The following is an 18,955-nucleotide window of genomic DNA, read 5'->3' as shown; positions in this document are numbered from 1 at the left end:
GTACTTCAGGTTAAGAACATAATTTGTTCTGGAGGTCCGTTCTTAACCTGAAACTGTTCTTAACTTGAAGCACCACTTTAGCTAATGGGGCCTCCTGCTGCCACTGCGCCGCCAGAGCACGATTTCTGTTCTGATCCTGAAGCAAAGTTCTTAACCCAAGGGACTATTTCTGGGTTAGTCAAGTCTGTAACCTGAAGCGTCTGTAACCTGAGGTACCACTCAGTGGTCAAGCATCTACATTGGCAGATGCAAAAATTTGCACACACCCCCCCAAGTTGGGCTGGTGAGGAGCAGAAACTGGGAGCGACCGCCAAGACCACATAACACCGGTCTTGAAAGACCTACATTGGCTCCCAGTACGTTTCCAAGCACAATTCAAAGTGTTGGTGCTGACCTCGAAAGCCCCAAATGGCCTCGGTCCCGTATACCTGAAGGAGCGTCTCCACCTCCATCGTTCTGCCCGGACACTGAGGTCCAGCTCCGAGGGCCTTCTGGCGGTTCCCTCCGTGTGAGAAGCCAAGTTACAGGGAACCAGGCAGAGGGCCTTCTTGGTAGTGGCACCCACGAAACTTTTAGAATACATCTGAAGGCAGCCCTGTTTAGGGAAGCTTTTATTGTTTAATAGGTTATTGTATTTTAGTGTTCTGTTGGAAGCCGCCCAGAGTGGCTGGGGAAACCCAGCCAGATGGGTGGAATATAAATAATAAATTATTATATTATAATTACTCTGCCGCAAGGAGCATCCAATCTGGATTCCCTCCCTTGAGAGATGCATTATATTATTGGTGTGTTTTATGTCACTGTAGGCGGGACGCGGGTTGTGCTGTGAGTTAAACCACAGAGCCTAGGACTTGCCGATCAGAAGGTCGGCGGTTCGAATCCCCGTGACAGGGTGAGCTCCCGTTGCTCGGTCCCTGCTGCTGCCAACCTAGCAGTTCGAAAGCACCTCAAAGTGCAGGTAGATAAATAGGTACCGCTCCGGCGGGAAGGTAAACGGCGTTTCCGTGCGCTGCTCTGGTTCGCCAGAAGCGGCTTAGTCCTGCTGGCCACATGACCCGGAAGCTGGATGCCGGCTCCCTCGGCCAATAAAGCGAGAAGAGCGCCGCAACCCCAGAGTCAGTCACGACTGGACCTAATGGTCCCTTTACCTTTACATGACACTGTAGACTTTTCGTTCATCACCTTTGTATTCCTCTGAGGAGTTCAGGGTGGCAAGCATCACCCGTCGCCTTCCTCTGCCCATTTTGCCCTCTCGGCACTGCCCTGCGAGGTATTTAAGGCCGAGTGGGAAAAGCAGCTAATTATTTAGAAGAAAGGAAGAAAGGCAGCCAGGATAACATGGGCTTAATCTAAATCCATTACACGGTAGCATGCGTTTAATGTACGATTTCAAAGCATTCATCTCTGATGTGTCACTGGGTTACAACGAATTCCCTTGCCACCGCGTTAGTCACTGAAAGGGAGACGGAACATTCTGTTGGTTATTCCACGAAGTGGAGGATTATTGCTTCATTATGTTCTGTGTTTTTATGTTGTAAACTGCCCTGTGATCTCCGGATGAAAGGGTGGCATGTGAAGTTAATAGGTAAAGGGACCCCTGACCATTAGGTCCAGTCGTGGCCGACTCTGGGGTTGCGGCGCTCATCTCGCTTTATTGGCCGAGGGAGCCGGCCTACAGCTTCCGGGTCATGTGGCCAGCAGGACTAAGCCGCTTCTGGCGAACCACAGCAGTGCACGGAAACGCCATTTACCTTCCCGCCGGAGTGGTACCTATTTATCTACTTGCACTGGTGTGCTTTTGAACTGCTAGGTTGGCAGGAGTGGGGACTGAGCAACGGGAGCTCGCCCCGTCGCGGGGATTCGAACCGCCGACCTTCTGATCGGCAAGTCCTAGGTTCTGTGGTTTAACCCACAGCGCCACCCGCGTCCCTGTGAAGTTAATAAATAATAACAAAAATGGCTCGTAGCCAGTGCTGGTCCTACTCCGCGTAAACCCACTGAAACTGGTTGGCAGGACTCCCTTGGTGGCGACATCGATGGGTCTGTTCTGAGTCAGGCCTGGTAGAGGGCAAGCCAGAACCTGTATCTGGAACCCTGGGACAGAGCTGTCTGTATCGACAGTGGCGTAGCATGGGGGTGCAGGGGGGGCCGGCCGCACCGGTCGCAACATCTTGGGGGGGGCGCTCGCACTCGCAGCTCTCTGCCCCTACCTGGCTCACTCAATCTCTCACTGCAGTGCTGGCTGTGCGAATCCGATCCGAGCCGCTGGGTCGCTGCCCACTGTGGAGGGGGGGGTGCCAGGCGTGCGGTGCGGAGAGAGAGCAAGGGACTATCTGGGGGAGGGACAGTGCAGCGGCCGCCCAGCGCAGCGCTGAGCGCGGGAGAGAACCACACCAGACCAGACCAGGCAGCAGCAAGAAGAAGCTGGCAGCGGCGGCAGGTTAGGGGGCGCAAATTACTTGCCTTGCCCCGGGTGCTGACAACCCACGCTACGCCGCTGTGTATCGACAACATCAGGGTCACAGGTCTCAGCTTTTAAGGTGGTTTGAGAAGCTTCCAGCATTCAGGTGCTCCATACTGGCCCACCTGCTAGCTGTAGGTGACAAGAATTCCAGGTAGGCAAGCAGCCTCACAAAGCACGGTTGCGGTCCTCATTGTGTGGAGAAGCAAACACACGTTATATTTCCACAGTTGTGACAGTGCTGAGGTTTTTATGTGTACTTATAATGTGGGACGCTCCAGCAGGGAGGTAAACGGCGTTTCCGTGAGCTGCTCTGGTTCGCCAGAAGCGGCTTAGTCCTGCTGGCCACATGACCCGGAAGCTGTACGCCGGCTCCCTCGGCCAGTAAAGCGAGATGAGCACGGCAACCCCATAGTCGGCCACTACTGGACCTAATGGTCAGGGGTCCCTTTACCTTTACCTTAAAATGTGGGAATGCACCTGCTTTAAGTGGTACCTCAGGTTAAGTACTTAATTCGTTCCGGAGGTCCGTTCTTAACCTGAAACTGTTCTTAAGCACCACTTTAGCTAATGGGGCCTCGCACGGCCGCCACGCGATTTCTGTTCTCACCCTGAAGCAAAGTTCTTAACCCGAGGTACTATTTCTGGGTTAGCGGAGTCTGAATCCTGAAGCGTCTGCAACCCGAGGTACCACTGTGTGTGTTTTGGAAGGTGCTATTTTGCATGCATGCACCAAAACCGACAACAGCTGCAGTGCAAAGTGCAAAAATGAGTCAGATCTGCTGACTGGGGCTCAGGCGGGGAGTCACGGCTGCTGAGCTCACCGCTGCCAGTAGGTGAATGCGCTGTAGTAACCCCAGCTTGCCGCTGCGTCTGGAGACCCGACTTCACATGACGGGAGCTGGGATGATACTATGCAGCGCTCCCATTGGCTGAAACGGCTTGGATGATTTTGGCAGCTGTAGGGTGGCTGGAAGCGAGGCGGCAGCAGGTGTAGCGAAGTCTCTGTTGAGCAATGTGGTTCCCCCCCCTCTCTTGTAGTGTCAGCTTAGGAAGGAAGGAGAGAGAAACTATATACTGCAGTTCATGTGGGAAAGAGCTTTGCATTCCCAGCTGGAATCTTCTCAACGGAAGATGGAGAAGCTAATAAATTGCGAATAAGCGGCCAGCTCTTTGTTTCCTCCTTTTTTATAATATTTTAAAATTACATTTTCAACAAAAGTTACAAAAATAAACAACAAAGGATACAAAAAATCCCAATATCAAATCCATAAAATTGGATATTCCAAATCCCGTGACTTCCCTCCCTTAAATTTCCTTTTTCATCTCCATATCGTTTCCACTCCAAATTATTTTTAACCTCAAGTTTCCTGAGCCGTTTCTAAAATTACAAAGTGCTCTTAAAATCCTGCCAATGTTATTAACTATACTTTTGCAAATACATAATAAACATTTCCCATTTTTTAAAAAATAAATAAATCTTGTCATCTTGATTTCTGAGCTTTCCACAGTTAGTTTCCGCCATTTCGGCGTAGTGCATTAACTGGCCAGCTCTTATCCTCATCACGGAAACGAGACAAAAACATGGGCCACGTTGCAGCGCGGAGTGATCCTCGCTCGGGGTGCCCTGTCCCAGGTTACTCCATTCCAGTTCCCTGAAATAGACCAGTGGCATTTTGTGGCCACAAAGCACAAGCGGTCCCTTTATTGGGCTGTTTTGGGGGATTTCCCCACACGTAGTGTTTCTGTTTCTTCTTCTAAAGTTATTTTTTTGTACTTCCGCAAGCCTCGGGAGTTTCCCAAAGTCTGCCGATGCGAAAGGGAGCATTGCTAATCCGAACCCTTTCTTTCCAAAGCTACGGTTCACTGTGACGGGGGGGGGGGGGCAAATCTCTTGCGCTGGCTTTGTGTGGGTTGCAAAATCTTAAAATGGAACCGTGTTGTGACTTGGGTCTGTGCATTTTGGGTCCTGACAGGTTTAGGTCTGCTCCGCCTCGTAAACCACCTCTTGCCCAAACTCTGGAGGTGCTCCTTAATTTTTAACCAGGTAATCAGACAAGTGAGCAAATTAGACAAACAGGACTGTTGAAACTGCACGCCTTCCTGCGACTGTGTGAACTGATGTTCCTTCTTGAATATGTAAGCCTGGATAGCTCAGATGGTTAGAGTGTGGTGCTCATAATGCCAAGGTTGCAGGTTCGATCCTTGAATGGGACAGCTGCATATTCCTCCATTGCAGGGGGTTGGACTAGATGATCCTCAGGGTCCCTTCCAACTCTATAATTCTATGTCCGATCTGTCTGTCTGTCTCTCTCTTTTTTGCTCAGGCCTGATATGCAAAGAGTTTTATTTGTATGGATTTTTGCATCATGTTCCGCCCGGGAAGTTTCTCAGCCGCAACTGAATTTCCCATGAACAGGCAGAGGAGGTTTTCTGGTGTTGCAACTCTCTTTGCATAAATGGAAATTGCTTCCATTGAATGCTGAGCTGGGAGATGAAATTAGCTGGGGGGCGGGCAATTCTGCATCCATAAAAGCTGGGGGGAGAATAGAGGAGGGTCGGCCAAGGGTGGCAAGGCAGGAAATGTACGTGGAAGCCAGTTTCTCCCATCTCTCTCTGATGGGGCACAGTTGCAGTTCCACAAGTAAAGGTAAAGGGACCCCTGACCATTAGGTCCAGTCGTGGCCGACTCTGGGGTTGCGGCGCTCATCTCGCTTTACTGGCCAAGGGAGCCGGAGTACAGCTTCTGGGTCATGTGGCCAGCAGGACTAAGCCGCTTCTGGCGAACCAGAGCAGCGCATGGAAATGCCGTTTACCTTCCCGCCAGAGTGGTACCTATTTATCTACTTGCACTTTGACGTGCTTTCGAACTGCTAGGTTGGCAGGAGCTGGAACTGAGCAACGGGAGCTCACTCCGTCGACCTTCTGCTCGGCAAGCCCTAGGCTCTGTGGTTTAACCCACTGCGCCACCCGCGTCCCTTGCAGTTCCACAAGAGTCCTCCTTAATCTAAATGGGCGACTTTCCTTACAGGGAGGCGCTGTGTAAGATGGCAGCTCAAGTGGCGATGGCGAATGGCTCCCATGGGGTCTCCATGCAGTCTCCTGTCCAACAGCCCTGCAGTGCGTCCATCGATGATGTCGTTGTCGCCACTTCCCCCAGGTTGGTTAACCCTTTCTCTCCCTTGCGTGTCTGTGCATGCAAGTTTTGTTTTGTTTGAGTTTTATATACCCGAAGGTATATATTATTCCCCTCTATAAGTTTGCAGCATCTCCTCGCACGCTGGTGTTTCTGTCAAATCAATCCAAAGGTCTTTTTGTTGCTGGCAGTTCTGATGAAATCAAGTCTAAGCGTCTGCTCAGTAATTTTCCCAGACCGGTTGCATCAAACGTTAGCCTTTCCAGGGGAGATTTACCGAATCAAACAGGAAATACAAATATAATGACATATTTAAGGCTCACCTCCCCCTATGACTATTTGTAGTTTTGCAGCCCGGTCTTGACTTCCATCAGGGTGGATTTCCAAATTAAAAGTGCAATACAGCGCCCACATGGACTCTAGGGAACCGTCCAAGGTTTCTTAGAATCATAGAATCATAGAGTTGGAAGAGACCACAAGGGCCATCGAGTCCAACCCCCTGCCAAGCAGGAAACACCATCAGAGCACTCCTGACATATGGTTGTCAAGCCTCTGCTTAAAGACCTCCAAAGTAGGAGACTCCACCACACTCCTTGGCAGCAAATTCCACTGTCAAACAGCTCTTACTGTCAGGAAGTTCTTCCTAATGTTTAGGTGGAATCTTCTTTCTTGTAGTTTGGATCCATTGCTCCGTGTCCGCTTCTCTGGAGCAGCAGAAAACAACCTTTCTCCCTCCTCTATGTGACATCCTTTTATATATTTGAACATGGCTATCATATCACCCCTTAACCTCCTCTTCTCCAGGCTAAACATGCCCAGCTCCCTTAGCCGTTCCTCATAAGGCATTCTTAACACCTAATGAGATTCTGCTTCTGTCTGATATCAACAAATTGGATAATCTTTTATCCTAAAAAACCACCACATTTTAAAAGGGCATAGGATGTAAATTGGATCAACCAAAGGCCCGTTTAAATGAAACGTTTTTGCCTGGCGCCTAAAGGTGTATAATGAAGGTGTCAGGCGAACTTCCTTGGGGAGAGCATTCCACCGACGGGGGGGGGGCACTGCAGAGAAGGCCCCGTTCTCGTGTTGCCACCCTCCGCACCTCTTGAGGAGAGGGCACACGAAGGAGGGCCTCTGAAGATGATCTCACGGTCCGGGTAGGTTCATACAGAAAGAGGCAGTCCTTGAGGTATTGTGATCCATTTAAGGCTTTATAGGTCAGAACCAGCACTTTGAATTAGGTCCAGTAACTAATTTGTAGCCAGTGCAGTCGGACCAGGATTGGTGCAATACGCCCAAACCGTCTTGCCGTCCGGTGAGCAACCTGTCCGCTGAATTCTGCACCGGCTGAAGTTTCCGAACCGTCTTCCGAGGCAGCCCTACGCATTGCAGTAATCTAACCTTGAGGTTACCAGAGTTTGACTGCCCTTGAAGGTGATCTAGAGAGGCTTTAGCTATACAGTGGTGCCCCGCAAGACGAAAGCCTCGCAAGACGAAAAACTCGCTAGACGAAAGAGCTTTCCGTTTTTTGAGTCGTTCCGCAAGACGAATTTCCCCATGGGCTTGCTTCGCAAGACGAAACGTCTTGCGAGTTCCTGCGAGTTTGTTTCCTTTTTCTTAAAGCCACTAAGCCGTTAATAGCCGCTAATAGCCGTTAATAGCCGCTAAGCCGCTAATAGCAGCTAAGCCGCTAATAGCCGTGCTTCGCAAGACGAAAAAACCGCAAGACGAAGAGACTCGCGGAACGGATTAATTTCGTCTTGCGAGGCACCACTGTAAATGTTCTGTGACAATTCAGCATGCTCGGTTCTCGTTGGGAGGTTTTTGAGATGTCTTCCCCCTTGCCTTAAGAAGTGTACGTAGCTCAGGTTTGTGTGATTTTGGGCACACACGCCCTCCACAATCACAGTGGAACGGTCTCTCTCAGGAGGCTGTGGACTCGCCTTCCCTGGAGATTTTTAAGCAGAGGTTAGTTGGACATTTGTCATGGATGCTTTATCTGAGGCGTTCCTGCCTTGCAGGGCATTCGACTAGATGACCCCCCAAGTCTGTGATTCTATGATCACGTTTCTTCTAAGCGAGTGTCCGTAGCCATGGCGCACTCAGGACAAACTCCCGGTACTCGGATTACTGAAGTTGGGTTTCCAAACAAGCAATCTTAAATATTGTTGTACGTTTGCTGGGTGGCGGTTGCGGTTAGTCTCTATGCCTGAGTGTCTTTTAATTCCCCGAAACAACAATGAGCCAATCGCTGGAGCAATCAGACAAGTTAATTGGGAATGGCCTAGGTATGGGTCATTAAGGTAACAAAGGAACTGGGCTCTGTGCCAGAAGTCAATTGGGAGCCCCCGGCTAGCAGGTGCTTTGGAAAAACAAAAGCCAGAGTTGAAGCAGAGAAACCGAGCCATGCCTGATTTTGGGTGGAATCCCAGGCTGTGGCTATGGGAGAAGCAATACCTTTTTGGGGTTCTAATGCCGTGAGTGCCTCTATCTTAGGCTCAGGTTGTATATATGTGTCAAGAAACCATATATACTAAAGATAAGACACTCTCCACTGTGCCTCAATCCCAAAAGGAGACATAGACCCTGGAACCTGTGTTAGCTCCACCTAGTACGCAGGATGAGACCCTCCCTGTCCGCAGACTGTCTGGCCAGAGTGGTGCATGCTCTGGTTATCTCTCACTTGGACTACTGCAATGCGCTCTGCGTGGGGCTCCCTTTGAAGGTGACCCGGAAACTACAACTAATCCAGAATGCGGCAGCTAGACTAGTGACTGGGAGCGGCCGCTGAGACCATATAACACCGGTCCTGAAAGACCTACATTGGCTCCCAGGACGTTTTCAAGCACAATTCAAAATGTTGGTGCTGACCTTTAAAGCCCTAAACAGCCTCGGCCCGGTAGACCTGAAGGAGGGTCTCCACCCCCATTTTCTAGCCCAGACACTGAGGTCCAGCTCCAAGGGTCTTCTGGCGGTTCCCTCCCTGCGAGAAGTGAGGTTACAGGGAACCAGGCGGAGGGCCTTCTTGGTAGTGGCGCCCTCCCTGTGGAATGCCCTCCCATCAGATGTCAAGGAAATAAACAACTATCTGACTTTCAGAAGACATCTGAAGGCAGCCCTGTTTAGGGAAGCTTTTAATGTTTGATGTTGTATTGTATTTTTAATATTTTGTTGGGAGCTGCCCAGAGTGGCAGGTGGGGTATGAATTATAAATTATTATTACTTTTCAAAACTTATATACAGTGGTACCTAATTACCTAAGTACTTAATTCATTCCGGAGGTCTGTTCTTAACCTGAAACTGTTCTTAACCTGAAGCACCACTTTAGCTAGTGGGGCCTCCTGCTGCCGCCTCGCCGCTGTTCTCATCCTGAAGCAAAGTTCTTAAACTGAAGCACTATTTCTGGGTTAGCGGAGTCTGCAACCCAAAGCGTACGTAACCTGAAGCATCTGTAACCCAAGGTACCACTGTATATATAAGCTAGACACCAAATGTCTCCTTAAAACAAGGTTACAGTCACCAAAAAGGAATGTCTAGTTGCCATTTCTGGGCAAGACAGCTCTAAAGTCTTATTTTTTCAAAGGATGGACTGATGGTGATCGATTTTCATTGGGCTCGTTCAGAGGACAACTTTGAGCTCGGTTTAGAACTTTGAGAACTTAAAGAAGAAAAGTCCCTTTATCCAAGGACATATTTGCCTGTTCCAACCTTTTTCTTCATGGTGACACGGTCCATTCATCTTTTAAGGAGGAGAGAATTCTTTCAATCCCAAGAAGCAAGACTTAACCATGTTCTTGTTCTGCTAGGGTTCAATCAACATTTTCCAGGAAGCTTGCGTGCTCTTGGTGTCTGCGCCATCTTGGAAAAAGTTGGCCAGCCTTTTTCCTCCTCACCGCACCATAAATCCGCTCAATTTCTCAATGTTCCCTTCTCTTGAGATCTGAGGGACTGATGAAGGCAACAAAGGAATCTTGTCCTACTTGAAAACCTTCAGCGACATTTTTGTGGCTTTGAGCTATTTGTGGGACAGGGTCAATTTTGTCAGATGATGGTGGGAAGGCACAGAATGGGTGGGTGGAAATAATGGTTTTACTTCGGAACACAGGAAGGCTGCTTCGTGGAACGTCAAGCCAATTGGTCCTCCTAGCTCACTTTCCCAAACTTGGTTCTCCAGTGCTTTTTTTACATGTATAATTTTTTGATTTATACTTTTCAGGTTTATACGTTTCACTAATTCTACACTCATTTTGACATTTCAAAATGGACTTCCTTCCCCCTCTTTCTGTGGTTCCTTAAATTTATTTTCAATATCTTCTGCATATCCAGATTTACTTAATTTGTTCATTTATTCATGTTCTTTAAATATATATTACGAAACTGCAGGTTATAGCAATGATACTGCCAATGTTCTCATCTGCTTACGATTTATCTGTAAATACTCAAAAAACCATTTCCATTCTTTTATAAAAAGTTTATATTGATATCTTATTCTTCCAGTAAGTTTCACCATTTCTGCATATTCCGTAAATTTTTGTATACATTCTTCCTGGGACTACTGCCACATTCTGGATTCGTTGTAGTTTCTGGGTCACCTTCCAAGGCAGCCCCGTGTAAGAGCACATTGCAGTAGTCCAAGCAGGAGATAACCAGAGCATGCACCACTCTGGCAAGACAGTGCACAGGCAGGTAGGGTCTCATCCTGCGCACCAGATGGAGCTGGTAGACAGCTGCCATGGACACAGAACTGACCTGCGCCTCAATGGACAGCTGTGAGTCCAAAATGACCCCCAGGCTGCGCACCTGGTCCTTCAGGGGCATAGTCACCCCATTCAGGACCAGGGAGTCCTCCACACCTGCCCACTCCAACCCAAAAAAACAGTACAGTGATACCTCGGGTTACAGATGCTTCAGGTTGTGTTTTTTCAGGTTAAAGGTAAAGGTAAAGGGACCCCTGACCATTAGGTCCAGTTGTGGCCGACTCTGGGGTTGTGACACTCATCTCGCTTTATTGGCCGAGGGAGCCGGCGTACAGCTTCCGGGTCATGTGGCCAGCAGGACTAAGCCGCTTCTGGTGAACCAGAGCAGTGCACAGAAACGCTGTTTACCTTCCCGCCGGAGCGGGACCTATTTATCTACTTGCACTATATGCTTTCGAACTGCTAGGTTGGCAGGAGCAGGGACCGAGCAACGGGAGCTCACCCCGTCACGGGGATTCGAACTGCCAACCTTTTGATCGGCAAGTCCTAGGCTCTGTGGTTTAACCTACAGCGCCACCTGGCAGGTTACAGACTGCCAAAACCCGGAAGTACTGAAACAGGTTACTTCTGGGTATGGCTTCGGCAGAAGCGCTAAATCATGCTTTGCGCAGAAGAACCAAATCGCAACCCGTGTGCAGACGCGCTGCTGAAGGTTGAGAACGCGCATTATGTTCACAACCCAAGCATCCACTATAGTTCCGTCTTGACCAAGGGTAGGCAACCTAAGGCCTAGGGGCCAGATCCGGCCCAATCGCCTTCTCAATCCGGCCCGCGGACGGTCTGGGAATCAGCGTGTTTTTACAAGAGTAGAATTTTATTTAAAATGCATCTCTGGGTTATTTGTGGGGCATAGGAATTTGTTCATTTCCCCCACCCCCAAAATCTAGTCTGGCCCACCACGTGGTCTGAGGGACGGTGGACCAGCCCCCTGCTGGAAAAGTTTGCTGACCCCTTGTTTTGACAGGATTCAACCTCCATCTGTTAGCCACCATCCATCCTCCAACCGCCTCCAGACACTCGCACAACGTGGGTCTTGAACCCTCGCCCCTGACAGAGGGTGGCTCTGTTAAGTTGTGGGTGAACATATCAGACGACACAGCGATTCTTCAACCGCTCTTGTTTATTCACAGGCCAGGACAGAACTGAACTGAACTGAAGAGTTCAGTCAGCCTGCTTATATAGAGCTCCAGTACAACGTAACTGTAACAATTTTCTAAAACTATCCAATCACTGAACGTCACTTTCGATCCCTTAATTTGCATAACTATCTACAGTATCCCCCTGCTGGCCCAGGGTGAGAACTTCAGTACATAACAGGCTCGCGCTTTACCGACGTGAGCTATGTCAGGACACGACTACCTTACGTTTGCTGGTACCCTCTCTCCCAGTGGCGTAGCGTGGGGGGTGCAGGGGGGGCCGGCCGCACCGGGCGCAACATCTGGGGGTTAGGGTTAGGGGGCGCAAATCCACGGGTTAGGGGCGCAAATTACTTGCCTTGCCCCGGGTGCTGACAACCCACGCTACGCCACTGCTCTCTCCGGCGATGCATGCTCCCGTTTCGCCAATCGGTCCCTGCTCTCGAATGTGTTGCCTTGCGGCTTTGGACCACACCTCTAGGTCGGCTTTGCCGCAGGACCCACGAAGTCTGGAACCCTGGGATGCGCATAAGGCTGTAGTTCTGGCGGCGACATCACAAGCGCGGCGTTCTAGAAGGGGGGGGGGTCTCCCCTTTGGCCTGCAGTGGCCGGAAGATCTCTGCCGGAGAAACACCCTGGGGGGAGCGGGCAGGGGAGGGGACAAGTTTTGCAAAGGCCGGTGCCAGGACCACCAGAACGGAGGGAGGAAATCCCCCCCCCGGCACTTGTTCCCTCCCTGCAGCCTGAAAGAGAAAAAATAATAATGCCACATTGACATGGGAAGAAGGCGCTTGAAGGCAGAACATCACCCAGCTTCCGGTTTGGAGAGTCGGGAGCAGCGAGGAGGCAGGGTGCGTCTGTGGCTAAAAACGGGTGCTCAGTCTCTCAATCTCCCCCCGCCCTGGTTTCTTTTGCATGCACAGGTTGACGCATCATTGTCTGTGCAAGATGGTTTTCTTTTGCAACACGCGCAGCTTAGAATCATAGAATCATAGAGTTGGAAGAGACCCCAAGGGCCATCGAGTCCAACCCCCTGCCAAGCAGGAAACACCATCAGAGCACTCCTGACATACGGTTGTCAAGCCTCTGCTTAAAGACCTCCAAAGAAGGAGACTCCACCACACTCCTTGGCAGCAAATTCCACTGTCGAACAGCTCTTACTGTCAGGAAGTTCTTCCTAATGTTTAGGGGGAATCTTCTTTCTTGTAGTTTGGATCCATTGCTCCGTGTCCGCTTCTCTGGAGCAGCAGAAAACAACCTTTCTCCCTCCTCTATGTGACATCCTTTTATATATTTGAACATGGCTATCATATCACCCTTTAACCTCCTCTTCTCCAGGCTAAACATGCCCAGCTCCCTTAGCCGTTCCTCATAAGGCATCGTTTCCAGGCCTTTGACCATTTTGGTTGCCCTCCTCTGGACCTTGGGTCATGCAAAAGGGGTGGCTTTGCAAAACCTGAGCTGTGTGGCAGCTAGTTGCTGTAGCTTTGCAACGTATGCAAATGATGTTTTATTGTGTGTTTAATATCCTGTTAGGGGACGCAGGTGGCGCTGCGGGTTAAACCACAGCGCCTCTTGGGCTTGCCGATCAGAAGGTCGGCGGTTCGAATCCCCGCGACAGGGTGAGCTCCTGTTGCTAGGTCCCTGCTCCTGCCCACCTAGCAGTTCAAAAGCACATCAAAGTGCAAGGAGATCAATAGGTACCGCTCCAGCAGGAAGGTAAACGATGTTTCCGTGCGCTGCTCTGGTTCGCCAGAAGCGGCTTAGTCCTGCTGGCCACATGACCCGGAAGCTGTACGCCGGCTCCCTCGGCCAATAAAGCGAGATGAGCGCCGCAACCCCAGAGTCGGCCACGACTGGACCTAATGGTCTGGGGTCCCTTTACCTTTACTAATATCCTGTTGGAAGCCGCCCAGAGTGGCTGGGGAGGCCTAGCCAGATAAAATAATATTTTTTAATATAATTTTAATTATTTATTTAACCTACATATTTATTTATTTATTTATTTATTTATTTATTTATTTATTTATTTATTTATTTATTTATTTATTTATTTATTTATTTATTTATTTAATTTACCTGGGGGAGCGTCTCCACCCCCATTGTTCTGCCCGGACACTGAGGTCCAGCACCGAGGGCCTTCTGGTGGTTCCCTCATTGCGAGAAGTGAGGCTACAGGGAACCAGGCAGAGGGCCTTCTTGGTAGTGGCACCCGCCCTGTGGAACGCCCTCCCACCAGATGTCAAAGAGAACAACTACTACCAGACTTTTAGAAGACATCTGAAGGCAGCCCTGTTCAAGGAAGCTTTTAATGTTTAACAGGCTATTGTATTTTTAATATTTTGTTGGGGGTCTCCCAGGGTGGCTGGGGAAACCCAGCCAGATGGGTGGGGTATTAATAATAATAACAATAATAATTTTTATTTAGATCCCGCCCTCCCTAGCCGAAGCCCGGCTCAGAGCAGCTAACAACAGTAAAATAATACAGCATTCTAAAATCAATTCATTATAAAATCAGTTTAAACCAAATTAATGGCAACCAATAAATTATTATTTTAATGTTGAAGGCGGTTGCCTCCTGGATGCAGCCTGGCTTTTTTAAAAAAAAAGTATGAAAGGAAGCTTATTGGTTCCTTTGACTTAAACACACACATACACACCTTTTTGAAGATTTGCCAGGCTTGTTTATATTGCTGCTTTGCTTCTAGAAACTAGATTGGGGAGGTTGTGGGTCCTGATCGCTATCAGTGAATTAGATCAAATCTCTCTGCTTTGCTTTTTTTTTTTTTTGGCAGAATGGCATCCTCCAACACAGAGGACCGTGCCTGAAATCCGTCTTTTGTGGAAGGTTAAATAGAGTGCCCCGGGGTTGGGGGGATACCGTCTGGGGGTTGCGGTGAAAAACAACTTAATCTGCTTTGGGTCGCATTGCTGCAGTGACCTGTCTTGTCTCGTTCCCTCCGCAGCGTTGAAAACCACCACCCAGAACCAGCGGAAGAAGCAGATTCGCCGGCGGCAGAGATGTTCCGGTCCAAAGGTAGGCAAAAGTTGCTGGTGGTTTTTGTTTGCATGTTGGGGAACGTTTGAGACAGTGACGTGGGTGCAGAATTCTGAGAGGGGCACATCCAGGCATCCGGGGAACATTCAAGAATCATCCTAATAATAATAATAATAATAATAATAATAATAATAATAATAATAATAATAATAATATATATTTATACCCGGCCCATCCGGCTGAGTCTCCCCAGCCACTCTGGGTGGCTTCCAATCAAGTGTTAAAAACAGTACAGCATTAAATATTAAAAACTTCCCTAAACAGGGCTGCCTTCAGATGTCTTTTAAAGATAGGATAGCTGCTTATTTCCTTCACATCTGAAGGGAGGGCGGGTGCCACCACCGAGAAGGCCCTCTGTCTGGTTCCCTGGAACCTCACTTCTCGCAGTGAGGGAACCGCCAGAAGGCCCTCAGAGCTGGACCTCAGTGTCCGGGCTGAATGATGGGGGTGGAGACGCTCCTTCAGGTATAGGGGACTGAGGCCGTTTAGGGCTTTAAAGGTCAGCACTGACACTTTGAATGGTGCTCGGAAACGTACTGGGAGCCAATGTAGGTCTTTCAAGACCGGTGTTATGTGGTCCCGGCGGCCACTCCCAGTCACCAGTCTAGCTGCCGCATTCTGGATTAATTGCAGTTTCCAGGTCACCTTCAAAGGTAGCCCCACGTAGAGCGCATTGCAGCAGTCCAAGCGGGAGATAACCAGAGCATGCACCACTCTGGCGAGACAGTCTGCGGGCAGGTAGGGTCTCATCCTGCATACCAGATAGAGCTGGTAGGCAGCTGCCCTGGACACAGATTTGACCTGTGCCTCCATGGAGAGCAGTGACTCCAAAATGACTCCTAGGCTGCGCACCTGGTCCTTCAGGGGGACAGTTACCCCATTCAGGAGCAGGGAGTCCCCCAGACCCGCCATGTTGTTCATGCTACGTGCCCCCGCCCCCCAGCGTGTAGCTCCAGCCCAGCTGCCCAGTCCACCAGGGGACCGAAACCCTTTCCCCACCCCAGGCACCAGCAACCCTTGCTACGTCACTGATGTGTGAGCGAGAGAGAGAGAGATCTGAAAGGGCAAATCCTCACACCGGCAGGATTCGCACTGGCGTCCTTGAGGTCCCTGAGCAACAAGACGTTGAAGGAGTCCAACACTTAACCCCAGGGGTGGCTGTAGCCCTTTCAGAAGGCACGTGGGGTCTTTTAGATTTGTCCTGTAATATTTGGGACCGTTGCGTATCAGTGCTCCGGGAACATTTCCAAAATAACAAAACAGGTAATAAGAAGTAACTCCAGAACTAGGCCTGTAAAATGCACGTCCCGTATTTGACCTCCTTTAGTAATGATTGGTTTTGAAACCTTTAAGATAACGCCTTGATGGTTTCCTGTTGGTTACGTTGCTTTGCGTAGTATATCTGGTTTTTTCCTGTCATGTTTTATTTTGGAATGTTTCATTTGATCTCTTCCTGTAGAATGCAAACCGATTTGAGATTTTTTTTTCCACCTTAAAAACAAAGTGGCATAGAAATGAAATTGATAATAATAATAATACAGTGGTACCTTGGACGCGGGTGGCGCTGTGGGTTAAACCACAGAGCCTAGGACTTGCCAATCAGAAGGTTGGCGGTTCGAATCCCCACGACTGGGTGAGCTCCCGTTGCTCGGTCCCTACTCCTGCCCACCTAGCAGTTCGAAAGCACGTCAAAGTGCTAGTAGATCAATAGGTACTGCTCTGGCAGGAAGGTAAACGGCGTTTCCGTGTGCTGCTCTGGTTCGCCAGAAGCGGCTTAGTCATGCTGGCCACATGACCCGGAAGCTGTACGCCGGCTCCCTCGGCCAATAAAGCGAGATGAGCGCCGCAACCCCAGAGTCGGTCACGACTGGACCTAATGGTCAGGGGGTCCCTTTACCTTTACCTTTTTACCTTGGTTATCAAACACCTCGGTACTCAACAACTTGGAACCCAAACACTTCAAACCCGGAAGTAAGTGTTCCAGTTTGCAAACTTTTTCGGAAGCCAAACATGCTCCGTTTTGAGTATTACGCTCAGGACTGTCTGTTTTCGCTATTTATTTTGCATTTTTGTTTTGGCGGCTCTTTCTTTGTGACTATGTGGAACCCAGTTCAGCTACTGATGGGTTGTGTGGCTGCAGCACATTGTTTATTGCTTTCATTTTAGGGATCAGTGGTCTTGTTAGAAAGCAAAATTCATGTCAAATTGCTGCTTTAGGGGTTGTTTTTAAAAGTCTGGCACAGATTAATCCGTTTTGCATTACTTTCTTTGGGAAAGCGTGCCTCGGTTTTAGAACGCTTTGGTTTTAGAGCGGACTTCCGGAACGGATTACCGTATTTTTCGCTCTATAAGACGCACCAGACCACAAGAGGCACCTAGTTTTTGGAGGAGGAAAACAATAAAAAAAATATTCTGAATCTCAGAAGCCAGAACAGCAAGAGGGATCGCTGCGCAGCGAAAGCAGCAATCCCTCTTGCTGTTCTGGCTTCTGGGATAGCTGCGCAGCCTGCATTCGCTCCATAAGACGCACACACGTTTCCCCTTGCTTTTTAGGAGGGAAAAAGTGAGTCTTATAGAGCAAAATATACGCTAAGTTTGAGAACCAAGGTACCACTGTATATAAAAATCCGCAAGTAAGAACAGTTGATGATCCGTTGGCCAGTATTCCTACGATGCCCGTTTTAATGCTTGGAGGACTTACACTAAGGAAAAACCATCTTCCGCAGAAACTGCTGCTTGCCTTCTATCACTGTGCCATTGAGAGCGTGCTCACTTATGGCTTATGTGTGTGGTACGGAAGCTGTACTGCCCGGGACAGGATGGGGTTGTGCAGGGTTGTTAAGGCAGCAGAGAGCATTGTTGGCTGCCCACTCTCCACCTTAGAGCAGATTTATGCCACAAGGTGCCATAGGAAGGCACTGGACATAGTAAAAGATCCATCGCATCCTGGTCACTGTCTCTTCGAGCTCCTGCCGTCGGGACGGAGATACAGGACGATGAAGACAAGAACGAGCCGTCTTAAGAACAGCTTCTTCTCCAGAGCGATCTCGGCCCTGAATGGGAAGCCCAGACTTTGAAAGTCATCTAACCTCCCTTGCTGTATTATACTGTATTGTTTAAGTAGTGTTTTTATGGAGCAGTCAAGTAATTTCATTGTCCCCGAAGGGGGCAATGACAATAAAGATATTATTATTACTATTATTATTATTATTATTATTATTATTATTATTATTAGGCTGCCCATTTAAGACTTTTTTATGGCCCCTGTCCCCCCCATCTTGTTCTCTCTCCCATGGACACCCCAGCTCCGCCTTCTGTAGGACTCTGGACCTCAAAGAGGGATGGGGAAGTCCTCCTGAGGATGGATGAAAGCGGAATCGGTTGCGAGACCCCCATCACCGTCCACGAACTTCTTCTGAACTCCGTCAGTCAATTTGGCGACTATCCTGCCCTGTCTTCCAAGAAAGATGGCAGGTGGACCAAGCTCACCTTCAAGGAGTACTATCAGGAGTGCCGGGGAGCTGCCAAGAGCTTTCTAAAGGTTCGGGGGTCCGTGGGGACAAGGCAGCTCTTTTTGACCCCCATCTTCTTCCCTTGACCTTCACAGGGACCCTGCGCGGTAGGCCTGGCTAAGAGACAGATACATGGCCAAAAGCTTGCCCAACTCTCTGGGAATTTGGGACCTAGATCCTTCCCAATCTCGGTTTAGTTGGGGGAAACCCAGCCACATTATTTTACAGGTGAAACTCGAAAAATTAGAATATTGTGGGAAAGTTCCTTGATTTCAGGAATTCGGCTTGAAAGGTGAAACTAATATATGAGACAGGCTCGTGACATGCAAAGCGAGATATGTCAAGCCTTGATTTGTTATCATTGCCATGATCATGGCGTACAGCTGGTGAAAACCCCAAATTAACCATCTCAGAAAATTAGAATGTTCAAGGAAATCAGCAAAACAAGGATTGCAAAGCGAGCAAGATTGGACCTCTGAGAAGTAGAAGCACATCTCGCTTTGCATGTCACGAGTCGATCTCATATATTAGTTTTACCATGCAAGTTGAATTCCTGAAATCAATGAACTTTTCCATGATATTCTAATTTTTCGAGTTTCACCTGTATATCTTATATATATTATATTATACAGTAGTACCTCTGGATGCGGACGGGATCCGTTCCGGAGCCCTGTTTGCAACATGAGCAGAATGCAACCCACATCTGCGCATGCGCACGTTGCGATTCGCTGCTTCTGCGCATGCGCGTGAGTGTCTGCACATGCGCATGCGTAAGCGGCGAAACCCGGAAGTAACCCTTTCCGGTACTTCCGGGTCACCGCAGGACACAACCTGAAACGATTTAACCTGAAGCAAACGTAACAAAAGGTATGACTGTATATACATTGCATTG

The 18,955-nt window shown here is 49.0% G+C and overlaps 1 protein-coding gene across 4 annotated transcripts in view; it reads left to right on the top strand.

Annotated features, from left to right (window-relative positions):
• The window catches only part of ACSBG2 (acyl-CoA synthetase bubblegum family member 2), a gene marked incomplete at its 5' end in the record, with an annotated part of 56,068 nt that overhangs the window by 6,984 nt on the left and 30,129 nt on the right, over positions 1-18,955 (top strand). For 2 of the 4 annotated variants that reach the window (XM_081177726.1, XM_081177725.1), the window contains 3 exons: positions 5,493-5,621; positions 14,460-14,530; positions 17,857-18,092. In XM_081177726.1, coding sequence (XP_081033852.1) covers positions 5,509-5,621; positions 14,460-14,530; positions 17,857-18,092 — 420 coding nt within the window. Of the gene's footprint in view, positions 1-5,472; positions 5,622-12,106; positions 12,345-14,459; positions 14,531-17,856; positions 18,093-18,955 lie in introns of those variants that run through there. The other 2 variants (XM_081177724.1, XM_081177727.1) reach the window with 2 other exon arrangements.

Source organism: Podarcis bocagei (genome assembly GCF_964188305.1).
Source record: "Podarcis bocagei genome assembly, chromosome: 18".
In the NCBI taxonomy this organism is placed as follows: Eukaryota; Metazoa; Chordata; class Lepidosauria; order Squamata; family Lacertidae; genus Podarcis; species Podarcis bocagei.
This window is presented reverse-complemented; position numbering and strand designations above follow the sequence as displayed.